The sequence below is a fragment of the Heterodontus francisci genome, chromosome 11 (assembly GCF_036365525.1).
Source record: "Heterodontus francisci isolate sHetFra1 chromosome 11, sHetFra1.hap1, whole genome shotgun sequence".
Lineage (NCBI taxonomy): Eukaryota > Metazoa > Chordata > Chondrichthyes > Heterodontiformes > Heterodontidae > Heterodontus > Heterodontus francisci.
In genome coordinates, this window is record NC_090381.1 from 108,770,931 (window position 1) to 108,794,937 (window position 24,007).

The 24,007-nt window shown below is 41.9% G+C and overlaps 1 protein-coding gene across 1 annotated transcript; it reads right to left on the bottom strand.

Annotated features, from left to right (window-relative positions):
- Positions 1 to 16,367: 16,367 nt before the first annotated feature.
- Positions 16,368 to 22,835, bottom strand: LOC137374961 (extracellular calcium-sensing receptor-like). Its single transcript, XM_068041576.1, has 5 exons — positions 22,557 to 22,835; positions 20,905 to 21,741; positions 20,558 to 20,785; positions 17,387 to 17,510; positions 16,368 to 17,281 (listed from the first exon to the last, which is right to left on the bottom strand). The coding sequence occupies exons 1-5, from the start codon at positions 22,812 to 22,814 to the stop codon at positions 16,368 to 16,370; spliced, it is 2,361 nt and encodes a 786-aa protein (XP_067897677.1). The 5' UTR covers positions 22,815 to 22,835.
- Positions 22,836 to 24,007: the final 1,172 nt, after the last annotated feature.

Below are 24,007 nucleotides of genomic sequence, written 5' to 3' on the forward strand. Positions count from 1 at the left end.
AAGTTGAAATATTAAAGCCCCTTATTTATCTTAGCCCCTCACAGACATACACACATATTTACACTGGTGAACTGGGGAAAATAAAAGAGATTCTCGTTTCTAGCGTTGTTAAAAAGAAAACAAAAAAAAACACTTAGCTGGAATACTGGTCTTGATTTTGGCTTGGCATCCCAAAAGCTTATAGATGGCCATCATTGGGATTTTCCTAAAAGAGCTCTTTTCAGCCAATGTTGAAGATCAGTATGGGTAGACTTTCTAAGAAATGCAGCTACAGAGGCTTCAGATCGGTCTTCCAGCAGAAATTAGGCAACAAGGTTTCAGTTCCCACACATTCGACATGCAGGGTTTCTTCAAATACAGTTGGAAATAGGAAACTGACGCACTGTAGGCAGGATTTCATTTCAAGAGAGAGAGAGCCGGGTCTTCTTGTGGCAGACAAAAAACAGCTATCTTATGTAACAACTCAAATTGAAACTAAAAATAGTCCAGAAGTCAAGCCTCCTGACCACTATAAATCTTGACCTGTCACTTCGTTGTAAAAATCTCCCCAAGTCAAAAGAAAATCCCTGCTGGGTGATTATCCACAGACAGGTGCCTTCCAATAAGACTTGCTTATAAGCCAAATGCAGGAAACTTCTGGTGACATCTGCTTTAAAAAAGCAGAGTTCAGCAACTCTTCAAGATTCCAAATGAATCATGTCCATAATTTAACTATAAGTCCTTAAAACACATCTTACAAAAAAATAGAAGTACTCTCGTAACACCTCCTCCCTTGGAGAAATGAAAGGCCATTTTTAAATCTGTTTCATTACAAAGTATAAAAACAGATAATGAAAACATATTAAAAATGCATTTCCTCACTCATCCCCGTTTGCTATTTCCCGGTCGTTAATACAATTCTGCTGTGTACCATCTTTGCATTCTTTACCACAAACAACGTTAGATTCTTGATATAAAGCATCTGCAATAACATTCTTTTTGCCTTAATCTTTATGTAACAGGATGACATGAGAAAATTCCATCGGAACAGTACAGCATTTTGATTTTTAATTTTTTTCCATTTGTTATGATCAGTATATAGTCATGGTGGACATAGACTTCAAAATGGTTAAGAAATGATAATAGATCTAGGGTTTCTTTTCCCACTGTTGTATACCTTTTTTGGTGGCAATTTAGTTTGTTTGAAACGTATTCCACTGGCCTCTCTTTGCTCGGGTTACTCCACATGAAGGAAAAATTCCTGGAATCTTTTCCTGTAACTGTTCTGTCTCTTTAACTTCTCTTGGTTTTTCCATGACTGCTGGAGAAGCTACTACTTTTGCTCCAGCTAAATGATTCCACAGGAGTAGGTCAACTCTGTCCACTGGCAAACTATGGACATCTCCTACAGTTACCATTCCAGGCATTAGGGCACACACGAGGTACACCGATACAAAGGTATGGGTCTATACTCCCCGCCAATACCATTCACTATAATTTTAGCATTCAGTGCACTCTCTGTTGGAAATGTTATGCCTTTCCCTAGCAAATGAGTTTGGGTGGCTGCTGTATCCCTAAGTATAACTATAGGTTTTTCTGCCTCATTTGAGGGATAAGGGGTTACTTTTCCATTCGACAAGAATTTCCTGTAACTGTCAGGTATCTTGTTCTCAACCCCTGCACTCACGTTGGTTTTTGTATTTGGCTTTAACGCTGCCGTCTGAGCTACAACCTGATCTGCTCTACTCTCGGTCAGGGCTCCTTTCTCTATATTGGCTTTGTATACCTCAATAAGTCCCATGGGTTTACCCTGCAACTTCCAGCATTCTGTACAAAGATGTCCTACCTTGTGACAATGACAACACTTAGGCTTGTGGACCTCATTTCCACCCTCAGCATCTTCCTTTCTACCATGAGGAGGAGATCCTGTGGTGATCCCAGCTGTCGCTTCTTGTCCCCGGATGCTTGCATTCCTTTCCCCCTCCCACCTTCTATTCTTCTCGGGTTAGTGGTGGCAATGGACAAAGGGGTTTGGCTTATACACAAGCTCATATTCATTAGCAATTTCCACTCCCTGTCTGGCCATTGAAACCTTCTGGTTCTCTACATGGGTTCTTACTAATGGTGGGAGTGAATTTTTAAATTCTTCCAGGAGAATTAGTTCCCTATGGTTCTCCTACCCGGCTTCCATCTTTAATGCCCTTATCCCATGACCAAAACTAATTTGCTTTATCCTCTCAAATTCTATATTGGTCTGCCCAGACAATCTCCGTAGGTCCCGAAATTACTGTCAATATGCTTCAGTGATTAACGCTCAGGCTGTAAGAATAGTCTTTTTTGTCATCTTATAATCTGCAGAAACCTCCTCAGACAGCATGGCATAAACTTGATAGGCTCCACCCATCAACCTGCTTTACATAAGCAGTGTCCAGCTTTCCTTTGACCACTTCATCTGTTTGGCTATCTTTTCAAACGAAATGAAAAATGTCTCCTCTTCCCTTGTGCACAAACCTAGGGAGGGCTTGTACAAATTTAAACAGCTTTCCGCTGGGTCCCTGGCTGGAGTCAGATCATTCCTCACCAGAATATTCATTGGAGTCAAGATCACTTGTTGTTATAGCTCCAGCTTTTTAACTTTGAATTCCCTTCCTTCTTTTTCTCTTCCTCTTTGAAATGCTCTCTCTTCTTCCCTCTCCTCTTTTTCAAATTCAAGCTTCTTCGTTGTCAATTCTCTTTCAAGCTCAATTTTTTCAATTCTATTTCTTCCTTTTTCTGTTCAAGCTTAAGTCTTTTTACTTCTTATTCCTGCTCAAGTGTTTTCATTTGTAACTGAATTTTAGCTAATTCAACTGCACTACCAAAGTGCAGTTTGCTTTCTTCCTCTTCAAATTGTAAATGTTGCGCTATTGCTTCAATAATGTCTGTTTTCTGAGCTCCTGGTTTTAAATCTAACCCCAATTTTCCTGCCAATGCTATGAGCTTAACCTTGATTAAGTACCTCAAACTATTCAGGGTTACAACCTCCATCCCCAGACAACTCGCAGCAACTGTAAAAGGCATTTTGGTGGTGTAGACTTTACTCTGTTACACAAGAAACCAAGTTCTTTTTATTGTTCCTTTTTCAATTATTATTACCCCACTTCCAATTGTACATCATTGGCATTGGGTTTATCCTGCACAGAGCCCCCAGTTATATGTTATGACTGAGGCAGGAGAAGTGCATTGTTTTTTCTAGTCCCACTTCTCTACAGGTCACAACATACATTGAAAATTTCCCACTTATCAACATAGTCAATCATACTCTCTATTTTTCCCAGAATAAAACACACCAGCCAGGTTTCTATAAAACACAACAAAATTTTCAGTTTATTATATAAACTACTCTGAAACAATAATTAAGTAAAACCTACACACACAAATTGAAATATTAAAGCCCCTTATTTATCTTAGCCCCTCTCACACACATACATACTGTTATGGCCATGTGAGAAGGGGTTGAGGGGTTCGCGCTCAGTCTTTGCCTGCTTTAACCAGAACAGAGTTTAATTTTAAAAACACTGTGTTTTTTGCTCCCCCTTCAGTGACTCCTTTTTCACTGCTGCAATTATAAGGCAAAGAAATCAGACAGGTTTCTTTAGATTTAAACCTGAAAGGCAGAAGTTTATTAATCTTAAACTCTAAACCAGTTAATCAAAATAAATGCTTGATGCGATCACGCTAGCATATATACACGATAAATACACACAGAGATAGAGAGAGAAAAGGTGTAAAGAATAAAAGGAAAAAAGTCTGAGGCAATATCTGTTAGTTATTTACTGTCCTTTGAGATCAATGTGGAGTCTTTGGTTGCTGGTAGGTCCTGATATGTGTTGCGGCCCAGTTCATGCTTCAACTTGCTTGAAGTCAGAGTCTTTTCTCTCTTGAGGTTTATGTGTCTTTTGTGGGCCCAGTGGCTTGGGAGAAAGCAAGAAAGAGAGATAGCCATGAGAGAGGCATCCTTGTCCCCACTTCAGTTGCAAAAGTGCCTTCTGAATACTGTCCTGTGGCTAATTCAAAAAACCTGGACCGGCCAGTTAGTCATGTGACCAGCTGGTTTAACCAGTCCTGGCTTTGTAGATTGTATCATCTTAGCAGGCCTTGGAATGTGCTTCCTTACACCTTCAATGTCTCATGATCAAAATGCATTTGGGATAATTGGAGTTGGGAAAAGTCCTTTGTCTCCACAAGCAGCGTCTTCTAGTATGCAAATGTCCTTCCAGCCCAGTGTCTGGTGACCTTGAAACAAGTCCCTTCTTAACTCCAGCAACAGTTTGCAATCAATTTTCATATGACAAAATTAATATGCCTCATTTTTGGCAGGTGGGGGCTGCATGTCAGCACACAAATGGGTTAACCAGGAAAAACAAAAGGGATTTTTCTTTATAGCGCTGTTACAAAGAAAACAAAAAAAACACTTCAGCGGAATAATTGTCCTTAGTTTTGGTTTGACATCCCATATGCATAGAGACGGCCATCACTGGGATCTTCCTAGAATAGTTCTTTCCAGGCGATGTTGAAAGATCAATTTAGAACATAGAACAGAGAACAGTGCAGCACAGTACAGGTCCTTCAGCCCCCGATGTTGTGTAGAACCTTTAACCTACTCTCGGATCAAACTACCTCCATACCCTTCATACTACTATCATCCATGTACCTATCCAAGAGTTGCTTAAATGCCCCTAATGTATCTGCTTCTACTACCACTGCTGGCAGTGCATTCCACGCACCCACCACTCTCTGTGTAAAGAACCTACCTCTGACATCTCCCCGAAACCTTCCTCCAATCACCTTAAAATTATGCCCCCTGGTGATAGCCCTTTCCGCCCTGGGAAAAAGTCTCTGGCTATCCACTCTATCTATGCCTCTCATCATCTTGTACCCCTCTATCAAGTCACCTCTCATCCTTCTTCGCTCCAATGAGAAAAGCCCTAGCTCCCTCAACCTTCCTTCGTAAGACACGCCCTCCAGTCCAGGCAGCATCCTGGTAAATCTCCTCTGCACCCTCTCTAAAGCTTCCACATCCTTCCTATAATGAGGTGACCAGAACTGAACACAATATTCCAAGTGTGATCTAACCAGGGCTTTATAGAGCTGCAGCATAACCTCACGGCTCTTAAACTCAATCCCCCTGTTAATGAAAGCCAACACACCATACGCTTTCTTAACAACCCTATCAACTTGGGTGGCAAAGTTTGGGTAGACTGTCCAAGAAATGCAGCAACAGAGGCTTCAGATAGGTCTTCCAGCAGAAATCTGGCAACAGGATTTCAGTTCCCACACATTCGATATGCAGGGTTTCTTCAAATACAGTTGGAAATAGAAAATTGACACACTGTAGGCAGGATTTCTTTTCAAGAGAGAGAGAGCTGGGTCTTCTTCTTTTTGCAGACAAAAAAACAAATATCTTTTGCTACAGCTCAAATTTAAACGAAAAACAGTCCAGAAGTCAAATCTCCTGACCTTTATAAACCTTGACCTGTCACTACTTTGTAAACATCTCCCCAAGTCGAAACCTACCCCTCCTGTGTGATTATCCACAGACAGGTGACTTCCAGTAAAATTTGTTTACAATCCAAATCCAGGAACCTTCCAGTGACTTCTTTCATAAAAAAACACAAAATTCAGCAAATCTTCAAGATTCATGATGAATCAATGTCCATAATTCAACTTTTAGGTCCTTAAAACATATTTTACAAAAAAAAATTACTCTCCTAACACTATCAGCGATTTGTGCGTGCATACTCCCAATCCTCTCTGTTCCTGCTCCAACCTTCAGAACTGTAATCTTCATTTTATATTGCCTCTCCTCATTCTTCTTACCAAAATATATCGCTTCACATTTCTTTGCATTAAAGTTCATCTGCCATGAGTCCTCCCATTCCACCAGACTGTCTATGTCCTCTTGAAATCTATCAAACCCCTACTCTCAGTTCACAATGTTGTGGCATACGTAAATGTTGAAATTTGCACTACAGACCCAAGTCAAGGTCATTAATACAGGTCAAGAAAAACAGCAGCCCTAATACCAAAATCTATTATCCACTATATACCTTCCTTCAATACGAAAAACAACCATTCACCACGACTTCCTGTTTCCTGTCACGCAGCCAAATTCATGTCCATGCTACCACTATCCCTTTTATTTCGAAGAAGGGTCACTGACCCGAAACGTTAACTCTGCTTCTGTTACCACAGATGCTGCCAGACCTGCTGAGTGATTCCAGCATTTCTTGTTTTTATTTCCCTTTTATTCCATTAGCTTTAACTTTGCTGATAGGCCGATTATGTGGCAATGTATAAAGCGCCTTTTGGAAGTCCATTTACACCAGATCAACTGCACTACCCTCATCAGCAGTCTGTTAACACATCAAAAAAGTTATTTAAGCATTAGCAAATCCGTGCTGGCTTTCCTTAATTGGTACACATTTGTCCAATTGAGTGTTAATTTTGTCCTGCATTGTCGTTTCTGAAAGCTTTCCCACCACCAAAGTTAAATTGACTGGTCTGAGATTGTTGGGTTTAACCTTACACCCTTTTTGAACAAGTGTGTAACATTTGCAGTCCTCCAGTCCTCTGGCACCACCCCTGTTAGAAGCAGGATTGGAAGATTATGGTCAGTGTCTCCGCAATTTCTACCCTTACTTCCCTCAATATCTTCAGATCCATCTGATCTGGTCCTTGTCACTTATCAAAATTAAGCAGACACTTTCTACGACCTTCTCGTTATCAGTTTTTAGTGTATCTAGTGTCTCAACAACCTCCTCTTGCACCATAACTTTGGTGGCATCTTCTTCCTTGGACAATACTCATGCAAAGTATGCATTTTGTACCTCAGCCATGCTCTCTGCCTCCATGCACAACACCCCTTTTTGATCCCTAATCGGCCCCACTCCTACTTTCACTACCCTTTCACTCTTCATATTCCATAAAAGACTTTCAGATTCCCTTTTATGTCAACTACCAACCTCTTCTCATACTTTCTCTTTGCTTCTCTTAGTTCTTTTTTCACTTCCCGTCTGAATTTTCCAAGTTCAGCCTGGTTCTCACTTGTATTATGAAAGTAACATCTGTCATATGTACCCTTTTTCTGCTTCATTATATTTCTTTTGTCATCTAGAGAGCTCTGACTTTGCCTTTCATTTCCCCCTCATGCAAATGTGCCTCAAAGGTACCCGAACCATCTCCTCTTTAAAGGTAGCCCATGATTCCATTGCAGTTTTGCATGCCAATTTTTGATTCCAGTTTACCTGGGCAAAATCCATTCCCACCCGTCTGAAATTGGATTTCTCCCAATTAATTATTTTTAATCTGGACTGCTCCCTATCCTTTTCCATAGCTAACCTGCACCTTATCATACAATGATTACTGTTGCCTAAATGTTCCACAACTGACAATTGGTGCATATGACCCACCTCATTCCCCAGAACCAGATTCATCGATGTCTGCTTCCTCAATGGGAAAGAAAAATGCTGATCGTGAAGATTCTCCTGAACACATTTCAGAAACTCTTGGCCCTCTCTGCCTTTTACACTATGAATCTCCCAGTTTTTATTCGGATAATTAAAGTCTCTCATTATAATTGCACTATAGTATTTGCACCTATCAGCAATGGCCTTGCAAATTTGCTCCTCTACATCTTTCCCACTAGTTGGTGTCCTATAGAATACACCCAGCAGTGTAATGACATCTTCTCTCTCCAGCACAGCAATATTCTCCTTAATCTCTCAAGCCACCTCTCCTCCTTTCTTTACTTTCCTATCTTTCCTGAGCATCTTGTATCCAGAAATATTTGGTGCTGAGACCTGCCTTTTATGAGCCAAGGCTTTCTTATTGCGATGACATCATCAGCTGAATTTTACCGGCCCCTCAACACCGCAGGGCACAGTGGGGGGGCAGTAAAATTCTGCAGCGAGAGGCTCACCGACCCCCAACCATCGAGAACAGCCCGCTGCATATTATCAGCGGTGAGGGCACCTCGGTGCGGCCCACCCGCTGCCTGGCGGTGGCACCCGAATAATCACAGTCAAAATGGTACTTACCTCTTCTGATTATGCAGCCCACGCCCTCTCGCTGAACGCCTGCGCATTTTACGTTGAATGGGCGGCCATCATGTGCCATCCTGTTCATGAAAAGAAAAGCCGACGGGTCATCGGAGGCAGAAGTTTTCGCCAATGAAAGTAAGTCCAGATTTTCAGGGGTTTTACACTGTATACTGGAAGGGAGGAGGGAGGGGGAATATTCAGGGTCTCACTCTGTATACTGGAAGGCAGGAGGGGGTGATATTCAGGGGCCTCACTCTGCATACTGGAAGGTTGGAGGAAGGGGGGATATTCAGCGATCTACTCTGCTGATGTGTAATGAGCCACTGGGATTCTCCCCGCTGTAATGGTGCCATTCATTGACTCTGTCAGTGAAGGAGCAATGGCACTCAAGTCACCCTTTATGTGGGGAGAGTGCCAGATATGGTAGGCATGTGAAGCTTATATGTCTGATGGGACAATCAATGCAGATTGTACAATCATTAAGCAGTCATGTGGTGCTGCTCCTAGTGGGAGCTATGATGGGCAATGCCATGCCATGCTACATAGCTGCTGCACGAAAGCACGAACCTTCAAAGAATTGAAGGAACCGAGTGGAATTGCGACTTGAAGATGGGGCTGGTTCACCCGATATTCATTAATGCGCTTCTTGAGAGGATCCATATGTGCCACAGGCAAAACCAATAGGCAGTTGCAGCCCACATAGAGGCCCCCGGTCGCGTGAGCAGCAGCACCCAAGGGGAGCGCACCACTACAGATCGCCGCGCATCCACTGGTCCCACATGACATACCTGCAGAGTGCGAGTGTCAGAGGCGTTCCCTGAATGTTGAAAGATGCAGCGACACATCTCTGTGCCCTTCTGAATGATGAACTACAGCCCAGCAGCTTCAGGGGACATCCTATGGCCGTGAACCTCAAAGTGACAGCGGCTCTCAATTTTTATACCTCTGCATCATTTCCGGGACCCACCGGAGACCTTTGTCAGACAGTCAGCAGTGCACTGCTGCATCAGGGAGGTCACCAATGCCCTGTTCCAGAGGGGTGGTTACTATATCCGCTTCACAACATATCCTGAAAGCCAAGCCCAGATGGCCACCAGTTTCACCTTCATCACGGGATTCCCACAAGTGGAAGGGGTCATAAAATGCACCCATGTGGTCATCAAGGCTCCCGACGGGAGACCAACTGATTACATAAACCGTAAGGGCTTCCACTCAATCAATGTGCAGCTTGTATGTGATCACCAGAAACGATTCATGCAAATCTGTGCCCGCTTCCAGGAAGCTGCCATGATGTCTTCATCCTGTGCCAGTCCCAGGTGCCATTGCTGTTCACTAAAATGGCACAGATGGAGGGTTGACATCTTGGAGACAAGGGCTACCCCTTGCATATATGGCTCCTGACACTGGTGACACACCCCACCAGTGCTGTAGAGGAGAGCTACAAGAGCCACCATGAACCAGGGGATCAGCATGCTGAAAATGTGATTCTGCTGCCTGGATAGATCGGCTGGTGCCCCGCAGTATGAGCTGGAAAGGGTAGCTCGCATCAGTGCTGTCAGCTGTGCTCTGCACAACTACACACCCAATAGGGGGGAGGCCTTGCAGGATGAGGAGAGATATAAGCAGAACTCATCCTCAGACAATGAGGACACCGAGGACTTACAGTTGGAGAGGCACATGGGAGGACAGAATGCAGCCAGACACCGCATGCAGGGTGAGCAACGAGCTAGGGATGCACGGCAGTGCCTCATTGATCAAAGGTTCTCCACGCCATAGGAACCACCGTCAACTATGCAAGCCACACAGCACCCTCGTTCACTCTTCAATAGTGAGGTAAATATTTATTTGGCAGCTGTGAAGAAGCAGTTGCTGATGCGCTTAAGATAGGGCTCTGTTGCGGTGTAACCCAACCATCCTGTATAGATCCCACCTCCCTAAAACATGTCCCAATGTCCCAGGAATCTAAAGCCTCCATCCTGCACCATCTCTCAAGCCATGTATACATCTACTCTAACCTTTTATTTCTATACTTAATAGCATGTCACACCAAGAGTTATCTGATTACTATCTTTGAGGTCCTGCTTGCTAGTTTCTTTTCTAGTTCTCAAAAATCTCCCTGCAAGACCTCATCCTCTTTCTACCTATATCATTGCTACTGGTATGGACCATGCCTACTAGCTGTTCACCCTCACCCGTCAGAATATTCTGCATTCAGAATGCAAGATATCCTTGACCCTGGCACCACAGAGGCAACATACCATCCTGGACTCAAGTCTGCGGTCGCAGAAACACATGTTTCCCTAACTATAGATTCCAAGGAAACTGAAATTTATACCACTACTGAAAAGTGAAAAAAGCTAAAGAATTAACTTTCTTGATTTGATCCCTGTTAATGATGTGTATAAAACAGCAACAATTTCAATTCAGTCTTTAATGGAGCAAAAATACTCCAAGGAGATGCAAAGAAAAATAAAAAAGAAAGGGTGTAGAACTGAAAATTGCAACATTAGAAAGCATAACCAATAGCTTGGTCAAATAAATGGATTTTAGGAAAGGTCTACAAGGTGAAGGGGGTGGAGAGGTGGAGTGACAAAAAAAAGAAAATCCAGAGTATGGGGCCTAGGCAGTGGAAGACTCAGCTGAAACTTGTGTGTGGCTGAGGGAGGAGAAATGCACAATAGGCATGAGTAAGAGGAACAGACAGTTCGAGATGGGGGCAGAAGAATTCTAGGCCGGGATGCTTACAGAGATATAAAGGGGTGAGGTCATGTAGATATTTTGACAGATAGATAAGAATTTGAAATTTAGGGTGCTCGGTGACTGAGAGCCAATGTAGCTCAATGAGAACAGGGATGATGGATGAATGGGAAAGTCTGCGATAGGTAACAGATATTTGGATGAGCTGAACTTTATCGTGGATGGAGGTTGTGAGTCAATCAAGGAGAGCATTCGAATAATAGAGCTGGAGTTGACAGTTGAGTTGCGGTTGTCTCAGCAGATGGGCTGAGGTTGGTCACAGAAGGATGCTATTCCAAACAAAGAAGAACTTTTTTTTGTGGTGGAGCAAATACGAGGTCAGAAGCTCAGCTCAATATCAAATAAAACAACAAGGTTTCAAACAGTCGGATTCGACCTGGGACAGTGACTGAGCAGGGGATTTAAACTCGTCAGAAGAGTAAAGATTTGAAGCAGGGTTGAAGGGTCCCAATATTCAACAGGGGGATATTGTGATGGATCCCAGACTGGATGTTGGGCAAGCAGTCTGACAATGCAGTGGTAATGGAGGTGGTAAAACAGAAGCTGGATACATCGGCCTAGGTCCCATCAGCATACATATGAAAGCTGACTCTTTATCTGCAGATGATTTTACCAAGGTAAATAGATGGATGATGGAAAGGGTGAGGCCAAGGATAGGTCCTTGGATAATCTGCAGGTAATGGTTTGATTTGATTTGGGAAGAGAGGCTACAGGGGGAGATGCTCTGACTGTCACTGGACAAGTAAGATTAGAAGCAAACAAATACATCTCCAAAGTGTACAATAGAGGCACTGGTGAAAGATGGTGGATGGCTACAATGTAACCAAATAGGACAAGGATGGGTAAGATATAATCACAGCCACAGATCATGTCATTTTTGAGCGTAATTAGGACAGTTTTGGTGATGTGGGAAAAAAGCAATCTGATTGGAGGACTTAAAACAGGAAGCTATGGGAAAGATTGCTAGAGATTTGAGAGGCGAGAATATGTTAATTGACTTTGGAGAGGAAAAGGAAGTTTTAGATGAAATTATAGTTTCTAAGGGCAGGGAGGTAAGGTTGCTTTTTTTTTTCAAAGCTTTCGGAGTAACAATGGCGATTTTGAAAGGGAAAGTTACAACACCTGAGAAGAGGGAACCATTTCAAGTGTTAGAGCATGGTGATCAGAAGGGACGTTTATGCAGTCAGCAGTTCAGAAAAATTGGATCAAGGGAGCAGGAGGTGGGTCTCGTGGGCGTGATAAGCTCGGAGAGGCATAAGAGAAGTTAAGAGATAAACTAGTGTAGGAAGTGGCTTCAGAGCCAGGAAATCTGAGGGTCGATCGGTTCAGTAAAGGAACACAGGCAGTAGCAGCAGATGCAACTATAAAGGGAGCTTATTTCTTAGTGACAAGGAGGTCCATGAGAACATTGCAGTTATACAAAAGCAAAATACAGTTGAGACTTGGAATCTGATATAAAAGCAGAAAGTGTCAGAAATATTGAGCTGGTCTGGCTGCATCAGTGGACAGACATACAGTTACGTTCCAAGTTGATGATCTGATGAAGGGTCATCAACATGAAGCTTTAACTCTATTTCTCTCTCCACAGATGCTACTAGACTTTCTGAGCCTTTCCAGCATTTTCTGTTTTTATTTTATTTTAGCACTTTTCAGTTGTTGGATGTAAAAGTGGAGGAGTCAGAAGTTAGTGGTTAGTGGTGCAGAAAAATGTCTGTGCTTCATCTTTGCTGGTCCGAGATGATCCTACAGTAGTGAATGCCTGAGACACAGGAAAGTGAGATCCAGTAAGGCTGAAGTGGTCCAGCAAGATCCGATGATCTATAGCTTAACTTGTTGTGCACCAGAAAGATTCTAGTTGAGTCCCTTGGGCTTGGTGGAGAAATGATGTGGGCCATCTCAGACTGGGGGCAAGGATATGAAAGGAGCAAATGAGAGAGTGGGCACTTGAGAAAATTAATGATGACAGAAGTAAAGTGATGATCTGAAGGCTACGGAAATGTGTTGTTCAAATAATTTGAGGAGAGTTATTTTCTTCCAAAAGCAGAGATAGAAGGAAGCGGTTTTTTTTTATTCATTCATGGGAGTTGGGCGTCGTTGGCGAGGCCAGCATTTATTGCCCATCCCTAATTGCCCTTAAACCACTGCAGTCCAAGTTGAAAGGAAGTAGCTCATTCTGGTTGGTGAGGGATATAACGAATTGATAAGAGATGGCGTTGTCAGTGGTCAACGCTATAGGAATGTAGGGTGAGGTAAATGATACAGGTGTGACTAAAGGTAGGATAGTATATGCAATGAGAGAGGTTCAGAGAGAACCAGATAACAGGGAATTGAGAAGGGAGAGAGCAATGGCAGCTGAAATTGAAATTGAAATCACTAGGATGTGCAGTGGCTCAATGCAAAGACCTCGAAAGACAGGAAGGATATCACTGGGCAAGACACGAGGTAGGGGTTCTAACCTTAAAGAGCATGAGAATCAAGGTGGTGTGCCAGAAGTACAGAGGTAGCAGAGGATATAGGGGAGAGACCAAGGTTTCCAGACACATTTCAACATATTGCCAGTTGCATGCATATGCCAGTGCACAAGACCAAGTGCAATCTTCAAGTATTACCAACTATCTGTGAATGGACGGATGAATGGATAGATAGATAGATAGATAGATAGATAGATAGATAGATAGATAGATAGATAGATAGACAGACAGACAGGCAGAGGAGAAGGTGGTGTTCCCATGCGCCTGCTTCCCTTTTCCTTTTTGGTGGTAGAGATTGCGAGTTGGAAGGTACTGTTGAAGGCGGCATGGCATGTTTCTGCAGAGTTTCTTGTATATGGTACACAGTGCTGTCACTCTACATCAGTGGTGGAAGGAGTGAATGTTTAACGTGGTGCATGGGTTGCCCATCAGGCAAGTTGTTTTTCCCTAAATGGTGTTAAACTCCTTATGTATTGTTGAAGCTGAATTCATCCAGACCCGTGGAAAGTATTCCATCACCCTCATGACTAAGTCATAGCCAAAGAGTCATGGAGTCTATTTACAACCTAAAAAGAGACCATTCGGTCCATCAAGTCCATGCCAGCTCTCCATGGAGCGATCAGTCAATTCCACTTCCCCGCTCAATCTGCATAACGCTGCAAGTTTATTTCTTTCAAGTGGCTATTCAATTTCCTTTTGAAATAATTGATTATTCTGCTTCCACCACGCTTCTGGGCAGCGAGTTCCAGGTCATTACCACCCACTGCGTAAAAAGGTTCTTCCTCATAATCCCCCTGCATCTCTTGCCCAAAATCTTTGTGCCCTGCTCCTTGTACCATTAGGTACTGTAAACAGTTTTCCTTGTGTAACTTATCTAAGTCTGACATAATATTGTTCACCGCTATTAAATCTCCCCTCAATATTCTTTGCTCTAAGAACAACCGGAGCTTTTCCAACTTAACCTTGTAACTAAAATTCCCCCATCCCTAGAAACATTCTGGTAACTCTCCTCTGCACCCTCTCAAGGACCCTCAAATCCTTCCTAAAGTGTGGTGACCAGAACTGGATGCAATGTTCCAGTTGGGGCTTAACCAGAGCTTTGTAAACGTTCAGAAGAACTTCCCTGTTTTTGTACTCACTTCCTCTATTTATGGAACCCAAGATCCCATATACTTTACTAAACACTCTCTCGACATGTCTTGCCACTTTAAAAGATCAATGTGCATGCATCCCGTGGTCCCTCTGCTCCTGCACATACTTGAGAATGGTGCCATTAAGTGTATATTCACTCTTCCTATTCTTTCTGCCAAAATGCATCACCTCACACTTCTCTGTATTAAATTCCATCTGCCACCTGTCTGCCCATTCCACTAACCTATCTATGTCCTCTTATGGTAGCATATATAATTCTCATTGTTTGCCACACCTCCAAGTTTGATGTGTTGAGCAAATTTTGAGATTCTAACCTGTCTTCCAAGATCCACGTCATTTATATATAGCAAAAAAGCAATCACCCCAGGACTGATACTTGGGGAAAAACTCTGTATATCATCCTCCAGTCTGAAAAACAACCATTTACTATGACTCGCTGTATTCTATCCTTAAGCTATTTTTTTTATCCAATTGGACACTGCCCCTCCTAATACCAAATGCCAATGACATAAAGGGATATGGGGATAGTGTGGTGAAAAGGCATTGAAGTGGATGATTGTATGAGTTGAATGGCCTAGTCCTTCTCCTATGTTCCTATGTCCCTATTCCATGAGCCTCAGTTTTGTTAACCAGCCTTTTATCTGGCATCTAATCAAACACTTTTTTAATCTTAAAATTCGTATAAACATCTACCACATTCTCTTCATCAATCTTCTTCAAAAAAAAATCAATTAGATCAGTCAAGAATGATCTGCCTTTCACAAATCCATGCTGGTTAGCCTTAATTCACTCAAATCTCTCCAAGTGTTGTTCATTTTTCCCTCATTATTGTTTTAACAAAAAACCTTACTCACTACTAATATCAAATTTACTGGCCTGTAGTTACTAGGACTGTCCTTACACACTTGTTTGAATAACGGTGTCACATCTGCCACTCTCCAATTTCCTGTCAATGCCCTCACATCCAGGGAAGATTGAATGATTATGCTAAGCCCTTCTGCTATTTCCATCCCCACTTCCTTTCGTAACCTGGCATGAAAGCCATCTGGACCACGTGACCTATCTGTCTTAAGCATAGCTGGCCTTCTTAGCAGCTCTCCTTGTCAATTTTACCCTATCCATTGCCTCTACTCTCTGCCTTCTACCGATACGTTTTCAATTCCAGTACCTTGGCAAACACTAATTCAAAGTACTCATTAGATATATTAGCCTTCCCCTGTGCCTCGAAGCATATATTACCCTCTTTGTCCCTAATAGCCGCACTCCACTTCTTACTACCCACTTCCTATTTAAATGCGGGTAGAAGATATTTGGGTTCCCTTTTATGTTGACTGCCATACTATTCTTACATTTTTTCTTCACCAGCCTTATTTACCTCTTCACCTCCCCTCTCAACGTACTGTATATGACCTGGTTCTCACTTGAGGAATTCACTTGATATGCATCTTACACCTTTTTTTGTCTCATCATAATCTCTTTCTCCCTCATCATCCAAGGAGCCATATTTTGGTTTCGTTACCTTTTTGCCTTGTTCAAATGTACCTAGCCTCTACCTGAAGCAACTCTTCCTTAAAAATAACCCATTGCTCCGATACAGCTCTTCCCCTGTTGCAACTGCTTCTCCCACCCATCCGGGCAGCTCATTCTATTTTCAACGATTTATGCATACATTATTCCTCAAATAAAGAAAGCGAGAGCCCCGTAACAGTGGGAACAAATTAACAAATGTTTATTGGATACTGTCAAACAAAGACACAAATCGGCCGATGCAGCAAACATTCAAAAATACAGCATGCATTCAAAAATGCGAACATTCTTCAATTACATTCCTTATCCACATAAACTTTGAAATATGAGATCAAAACATCTACAAACTAAAACAGAAACGATAAATCTTATGTTATGGCGTAGCCTTTACGAATGTTCCTCAAAGTTTTTGAGAGGACAATCTACCCATCAAATGCTTCTTTGTATTTTTCTCTGGTTTCAGCAATATTATATAACATTTAGGGGCAAAAATAAATAAGAGTAAACCAAAGCTAGATGCCAAAATAGCAAACACTTCTGCAGCAACAGTAAACTTCCCAGGAGAACTGATATAAGCTGGAATGAATGATATCCAAACGGCGCAGAAGATAAGCATACTAAATGTGATGTATTTAGCCTCATTGAAATTATCCGGCAAATTTCGAGCTAGAAATGCAACAACAAAGCAAACAAATGACAGAAAACCAATGTAACCAAGGACGCAATAAAATGCTACTTCCGATCCCACATCACATTCCAGAACGATTATTTCTATGAAATAGTTCGTATTTTTGACAGGAAAGGGTGGTGATGTAATTAGCCACACACTGCAGATTATGCCCTGCATCAGTGTAAGAAAAAACACGGTGAAGCGTTGTTGTACAGGCCCAAACCATTTGGTCACGTTATTACTGGGAAGTTTCGCCTGAAATGCCATCATCACAACAATTGTTTTCCCCAAAACGCAGGAAACACAGAGAACAAAAATAATACCAAACATTGTGTGACGTAACATACAAGACCATCCAGACGGTTCGCCGATGAATGCAAGTGAACACAGAAAACAAAGCGTCAAAGCGAAGAGAAGAAGGAAACTGAGCTCTGAATTATTGGCTTTCACGATTGGTGTGTCTTTATAAAACAAGAAAATACCACAAATAGTGACTGTGATGCAAGCTCCAACCAATGCGAGTATCGTCAAAACTATTCCCGTGATGCCCACAAATGAAAGAAAGTCAACTTCCTTTTGTATGCACTCGTCTTGTTGTGCATTGGGCCAGAAATCGCTGGGGCACTTGATACAATCAATTGAATCTTGGTCGGGGGAGGAGGGTGGGAAGGGAACAGAAATTAGATTTGACAAAACGGAAATTTGAGAACAATGCAGCAAAACTGATGATTATTTATGTCTATGCATACCTGTGGTGTTACTAATTTCTCCTTCGGCACACTGTATGCAATCAAAACAACAAATCGGCTGTCCCTTTCGTGAAGCTTTTCTTGTTCCGGGTGAGCAACTGTTGGAGCAAACTGATCGAGGGACCTTGTGGTAAATAATAGGATGGTGAACAGATAGTTTTATTTTTCTCTAAATACCATATTAGTCCTTCATAGGACTTGTATCGTTCTTGAAGATATATCCACCGGGACTGTCATGTCTACAGAAATTCTGAACACCTCTGGTGTAGAATTTCCACTATTGGGTAGATTTCGACTGTGCGATAATATAAATGGGCGATGGCGAATTGCCAGCCCGTTTTACAGCTCTTCCGATTTTGCTTCTATTGAAGTCACTCGTTTTACACGATCAGTGTCAAAATTTACGCCGGTATATTTGCTCCACTAGATCCATCTATCCCTTCATTCTGTTGAGAATTTTACCATTCAGCATTTACTGTATTTCCTTTCACTATTCATTTCTCACCACCTAACATTTCTCAGAGTTGAACTGCCATTCGACCTGTTCATTTCACTATCCTTTCTGCATCCTTTCCGCAATTTTTATGGTGTTTAAAGTAATATTAACTTCACTGGAACTGAGCACCGTGATGATAGTAAAATTTGCCGCCGATTCGCTACCATCCATTTTACACTGACCACCCAATCTCTGTTTCCGTGCATAATAAAAACAAGAAATGCTTGAAACACTCAGCAGGTCTGGCAGCATCTGTGGAAAGAGAAGCAGAGTTAACGTTTCAGGTCATTCGATATTTCCTGGATGCCCCAACTGCCCCTATTTTGGGAGCGCACTCCACGAGGGGGATGGTTGGAGATCTGTTGCAGCTCTGTTTGAATTTCCTGGGAATATTCAGGGCGTCCCTGAAGGGGACATGGAGCGGCAGACCAAGATATTGAGGTGTGAGAGACTTGACTGGGGGACCCAACCTCACATCTTCCAGGAACGTCTGGCAAAAGCCTATCTCGGGGAGTTTTGTCCTATACTAATCCATCACAACTCTCCTGGTTCGTGCATGTCTTTCAAATTGCTCTAAATTCATCGTGTTATGTTGTCAGCAATTACCAGATTTATGTAGCTTTATTTTTTTCTGGTTCCCCTCAGCCAATCCTCCACATGCCATTCGTTTAGGCACGGCACCGTAGTCATGTGACTGGAACAACAACCCAGAGACCGTCAGTTTGAATTGCACCGAAGTTGTAAAATCTTACAACGGGGGGCAAGATTATTAAAGCTACTAGATTGTTGTAAAAAGCTAACAGATTCACTATAATGCATTTCAAGGAAGAAACTGTACCAACACACCCTCCAAGATGTATTTGTCTTTAATCCAATATGAAGCAGTTTAGCAAAAGAACAACAAATGTAGTACACAACCTGGGAGAAAATACAAACAACCTGGTTCATATTTTACTCCAAGGGTGACTACATCGATAACTTGTTTTCTTCTCCCTTTCCCCCAAATTCAACTGCAAGGTACGTATTTAGCTCATTAGATTGACTACCGTCACCAGTCACTGCCCGTCCTATCTTCTTCGCAGCAACCAGTCCCAATCCTATCTCTGCCAGACAGATTTCGTTCCAATACCACCAACAGCAATAACGACTTTCCTTACTTTGCTTTTATTAATAAAGTTACTTCGCTCTCATTTATCTTTCCATCTCCCAAGAAAATGTGACACGCAGGAATATTAAGTTTCCACCGTTCGGATAAGGTTCCAAGGTCAAGTACCTCCATTTTAAATAGTGGCCTTACTTCCACAACTTGATTTCTAATTATTTGAAAATTTGCAAATAGATCCACATCCCATGGAAGAATGAAAAATGCACCCTTTGAAATACCTGTCCTGTTGAGGTATACTTTAGCTTTTTTGAAATTAATTTATTGCTAAATGTCCTATGTGACACTGGGAGTTATCTTGGAATTACCACTTGGAAGGTCATGCTTTGTAATCTTCGTAACCTAACTCCTCAATAATATAAAAGCATTATCAACGGGTTCTGATAAAAGGTCACTCACCTGAAACATTTACTCTGCTTCTCTCTCCACGGATGCTGCCAGACCTTCTGAGTATTTCCAGCATTTCTTGTTTTTATACCTAACTCCTCAAACCTGTTTCGCAAGGCTTACATCAGTTCTTCCCCTTTGCTTCCAACATGAAGTATAAATTTAGGATGCTCAAACATTTTTTCCTGAATATGTTCCACCCACTACATTATGTTGCTTACCTGTGAGGGATCAGATCAGGCAAGATTCCTGGTTCAGGATGCATAAATGAAATAGTCTTTAACTAACAATTTGCAACAAAATCACTGCCATTCCATTAGGAATAAGATGTTCCATTGGGCTGCGGCAATTTTCCCAATTTCACTCCCCACGATCAATATCTTACATTACATTTTAAGTTTAGAATTATGTATATCTCTCAAACAACTTCAGATCTTCCAGGGTTTCCTGCATTGCCTCCAGCGAATTACCTACTCACTTCCTCTGCTTCACTGTCCCTTTCTAACGAACCATGTATGCGAGTTTGGCTTGGTTCTTGTTTGCTCGTTTAAACCTTTCCACGTTTCTTCAAATTGTCCTGAAACATTTTTCTTATTTCTGCGCAAACCTGCGATATTTCATCAACCTAACCAACTGTTTGATATTACAAACGCTTGGAGACAGTGACGCAGTGATCGAGTAACTACTGAGCAGTTATTTCCTCCGCTGGAGAATCAAACACGTGGAGACATAATATCAAAAATTTGTGTTCGGCCATTTGGAAGGGAAGTAAGGAGGCACTTTTTCAGATAAATGGAAGTACAAATCTGGAATTCACTCCCCAAAACTTTGTGGATGCTGGGACAATTGAAGCATTCAACGCTGAAAAAACTGATTGTTGTTGGATGAGGGTAACAAGGGATATGGAGCTAAGGTGAGTAAATGGAGTTGAGGTGCTGATCAACCATGATCTAATTGAGCGATGGGGCAAGTACCAGGGACTGAATAGCCTCCTGCTGTTATGTTCGGAAGACACACGCACATACATATATATGGGCAGGGGAGCTGTCTTATCTTCAAGGCATCACTATAATCTTTAAGCCTAAATGTTTTGTCTTAAAAGTGCAGCTACGTTTTCACGGATTACCTTTCTCTGACCACCGCTCCAAACAATAGATCCTTCATTGATCATGACTTCTTCCCCAGAAGGCGCGGATCCGTCATAATGTCCGATTGTCAAAACAACAGCATTGTCCTCACTGTTCAGCTGCCAGTTTACAATCTCGTAAGTTGCCAACGAGTCCCCATTTTCGTCGAAATTTAACCTTTCTCCAACTTTAGTTGTGAAATTTATTGTTTGCATGTAATGCAAAACCTTCGGAAAGAGACAGGCAAGTAAATATCATATAAATCACCGACATGCAAGCATAGTGTTAATTTTCAACAGAATAGTCCCGAGTTATTAGTAATTAGTTGGTTAGTTGCTCCACTTACCTGCCATGGATGAAAATTTGAAATACTTGCGCAAGATTTATTAACAAATGGACCTTTACCACTTTCACAAACAAACATGTTGTGAAGTGCATGGGCTATAGCATAGGTAGCTTCATAAACTTTGTTCGTAACCCTCAGTTGAGATGCATCTGTATAGGCGTTAGCCACTGTCTCTAGGTTCTCTCTTCCTGTACACTGGTTGGTCTGAATGACGGGCTGTGTGCTACCTGTACTGTTTTCTATCATTTTCAGGCTGCAGCCGAACGTTTTTTCCCAAAACTCTTCCACTAGAAGATTACCAGGGTAGGCTGACGGTCGAAGGCGTATTAAGAAGGTCCTGAACCCTGGAATATTCCCTTTACGGATTGCAATTCCGATGGCTCCAGTAACGAACCTTTTGGTTTCCTTTGGAGGTAGAAACGAGGTCGCAATCCACGCTTCACTCCCTACCCATTGTATGCCAGATACATTTTGTCGTGCAATTTCTTTCAATAAAATGGCCATATCTCCTCGAGCAAGAAAAGCCACGACAACTTTCGCCGTAGATCTTTGTATAGTGTGGACAATATGAAGTAACCTTTCTTTCGAATGCAGTCTGTGGATGGACTCGGAGAAAGCAATACAAACTCCAAGCTGCTGAACAACCTCAGTGAACGCCTGCATTCCAAAATTACCGTAATCGTTGTCGCTTTTAACCGTTCCAATCCAAGTCCATCCAAATCGCTTGACAAGTTGGGCTAAAGCTTTAGCCTGAAAGTAATCACTTGGTATCGTTCTAAAAAACGAAGGGAATTCTCTCCTGTTGCTGAGACAGGCGCAAGTGGCGAAATAACTAACCTGGGATAAAAAGACATTGGAAACAGAAAAACAGAGAAATCATTCCCATCTTGTCGGAAAAGAAACAAAAGGCTTGCATTTATATCGCGTCTATCACAAACTGTCGGCGTACCAAAGCCATTTAAGTACTTTTGAATTGCAGTCACCGTTGTAGTGTAAGGCATGGCGAAGTCAAATTGCGCACAGCAAACTCCCACAAAGAGCAATGAGATAATGACCAGATAATCTGCGTTAGTGATGCTGGTTGAGGGCCGGAGCTCAAGGAGGACACCCCGACTCCATTACGAAATAGTGCCACATTTCATCGCAAACACATTACACACATGCAAATAAACCAGTTAACACAGTAGATTGCAGGCATGTCAGTATTTACTTGCCAACTCGGGGGTTGTGCAGGAGCGAATTATAAATCTGCATGAATGCTGTCGAGCGGAAGGAAGTTCCATTTTAAATGGATACTGTTCAATGAATGGATTTGTTTAAAAAGAAAAGAAAGTATTTCCTCCAGTCCCCTACACAAGCAATTATTAAATTAAACATTCCTCTGATTAAGGCACAAGTAACAAACAGCAGGATGGGGATACGCTGTTTGAATTATTTGGCACGAAACAAACTATTATTTTGCAATGGAAATTATGGAAAGTTTAAACTCTTACTGCTTCAAATGGGAAGAAGCAGGAATATTGATGAATGTTGAAACCAGTGCTCTGATGCCACTCTCGGACCATGATAGTCAAAAAGTCTTTGTGATGATTTCGCAAAGGAAATGCCTGAAACACGTCCTGGCTGGCAATAACTTGGCAAAAGTGTCTTACCATGGGAATTCGGAAAGGACCTATTGACGCCGCTACTGCCAAAGACTGCGATGATCCTGAATCACCAACAATGGCAGGAACCAAGGAAGATTGTTGACATGACTGATCGGAAGATGTTGCTTCCTGGCCGTTTATCAATTCGAAAGCAGCTTTCACTGAAAAATGAGGCAGATTGCACGAATCATAAATCCTGTAACCCAGTGTAAGATTTGGAAGGAGATCTGTGCTCTGGTTTATTTCGTCTATAGCAAAAATCATTGCCTGTATGAAGCGGAATGTGCGAAATCCAAAACTGTAAGACAGAAATATTTGCAGATTAGGACTAATGTGAATCGATTAGTTCTGAGCAATGTCTTTTTTGTTACCCAACGTACTGGCTTAATTAATAATGTAGTCTGGTTTGGAACTGAAAGATTGGGCACGATTGAAATGCGACAGTACAGTTGAAAGTGCAGTCATTCGAAACCTGCTCTGTAGGAACGGAAAAATGAAATAAAAACAATTGGGAAAAGAACACAAGGGTTCTCTTGGTATCCTTCAAACAACCCCATCAAAAAGATTAACAGACCATTACCCTGTTTCAGTTGGCGGTACCCCATTTTGGGAATGACTGCCGCCTTTTCCAATACAATAATCGTTCCCATAAGTAATACATTGACTGCAAATTGGTTTGCGAGGAGCTAAGGACTTGGAATGCGACATTGCAATACAAGTTCTTCCGATATCTGTAGAGATTACCCATGCGATAACTTCTGGATGCCCGACTCTAATTTGAAAGACTGGCATGGAAGAAAGAAAAGCAAAATGTTTTACAACAAGCAAGGGTGTGAATTCGAGGAACCCGTCCACCCAGAACTGTTCAAATAATGGCCAAGCGACATTCACAGCAGTGTGGCAAATAAGAACTGCTCGCCAGTCTGTCGAGGAGTCTTGTTTGAGAAGTGTGAAGACAACAAGGTTAAAAAAAACCTCTCTCACGATAAATTAACAAATTTGAAAATTTCTATTCTAATCTTTCGTTGCGGTTGGCTTAATGCAAGCTATAGAGAATTTAAAATTATATATTTAAAGAGGTTTTCAGGTACTCCAAATCCCAACGATTTGTACACGCTTTTTTTTCATTCGTTCTCCGCTTGTAGTGACGCTTCTACTTGTCATCTCTCGCTGCTCGAAGTGACAGTGGGACTTCTGTTTGAAACTGCAATCACTGTGCCTCCACAATGCTGCTGTCCAAAGTAATATATTTAGCTCAGCAGTGACTTAAAATGAAAATTAATTGAATTTTGCTAACCTGAAACACAATAAACACGATATTAAACTCAAAATGAGCTATATTTATAAATAACTTGCGCTTCGACAGCGCCAGTGCTGCAATTGGAATGAAAACGCAGCCTCAAAATCAGAACAGCGCAAACTTTTTCATTTGAGGTGATGATATGCCCAAGTTCTAG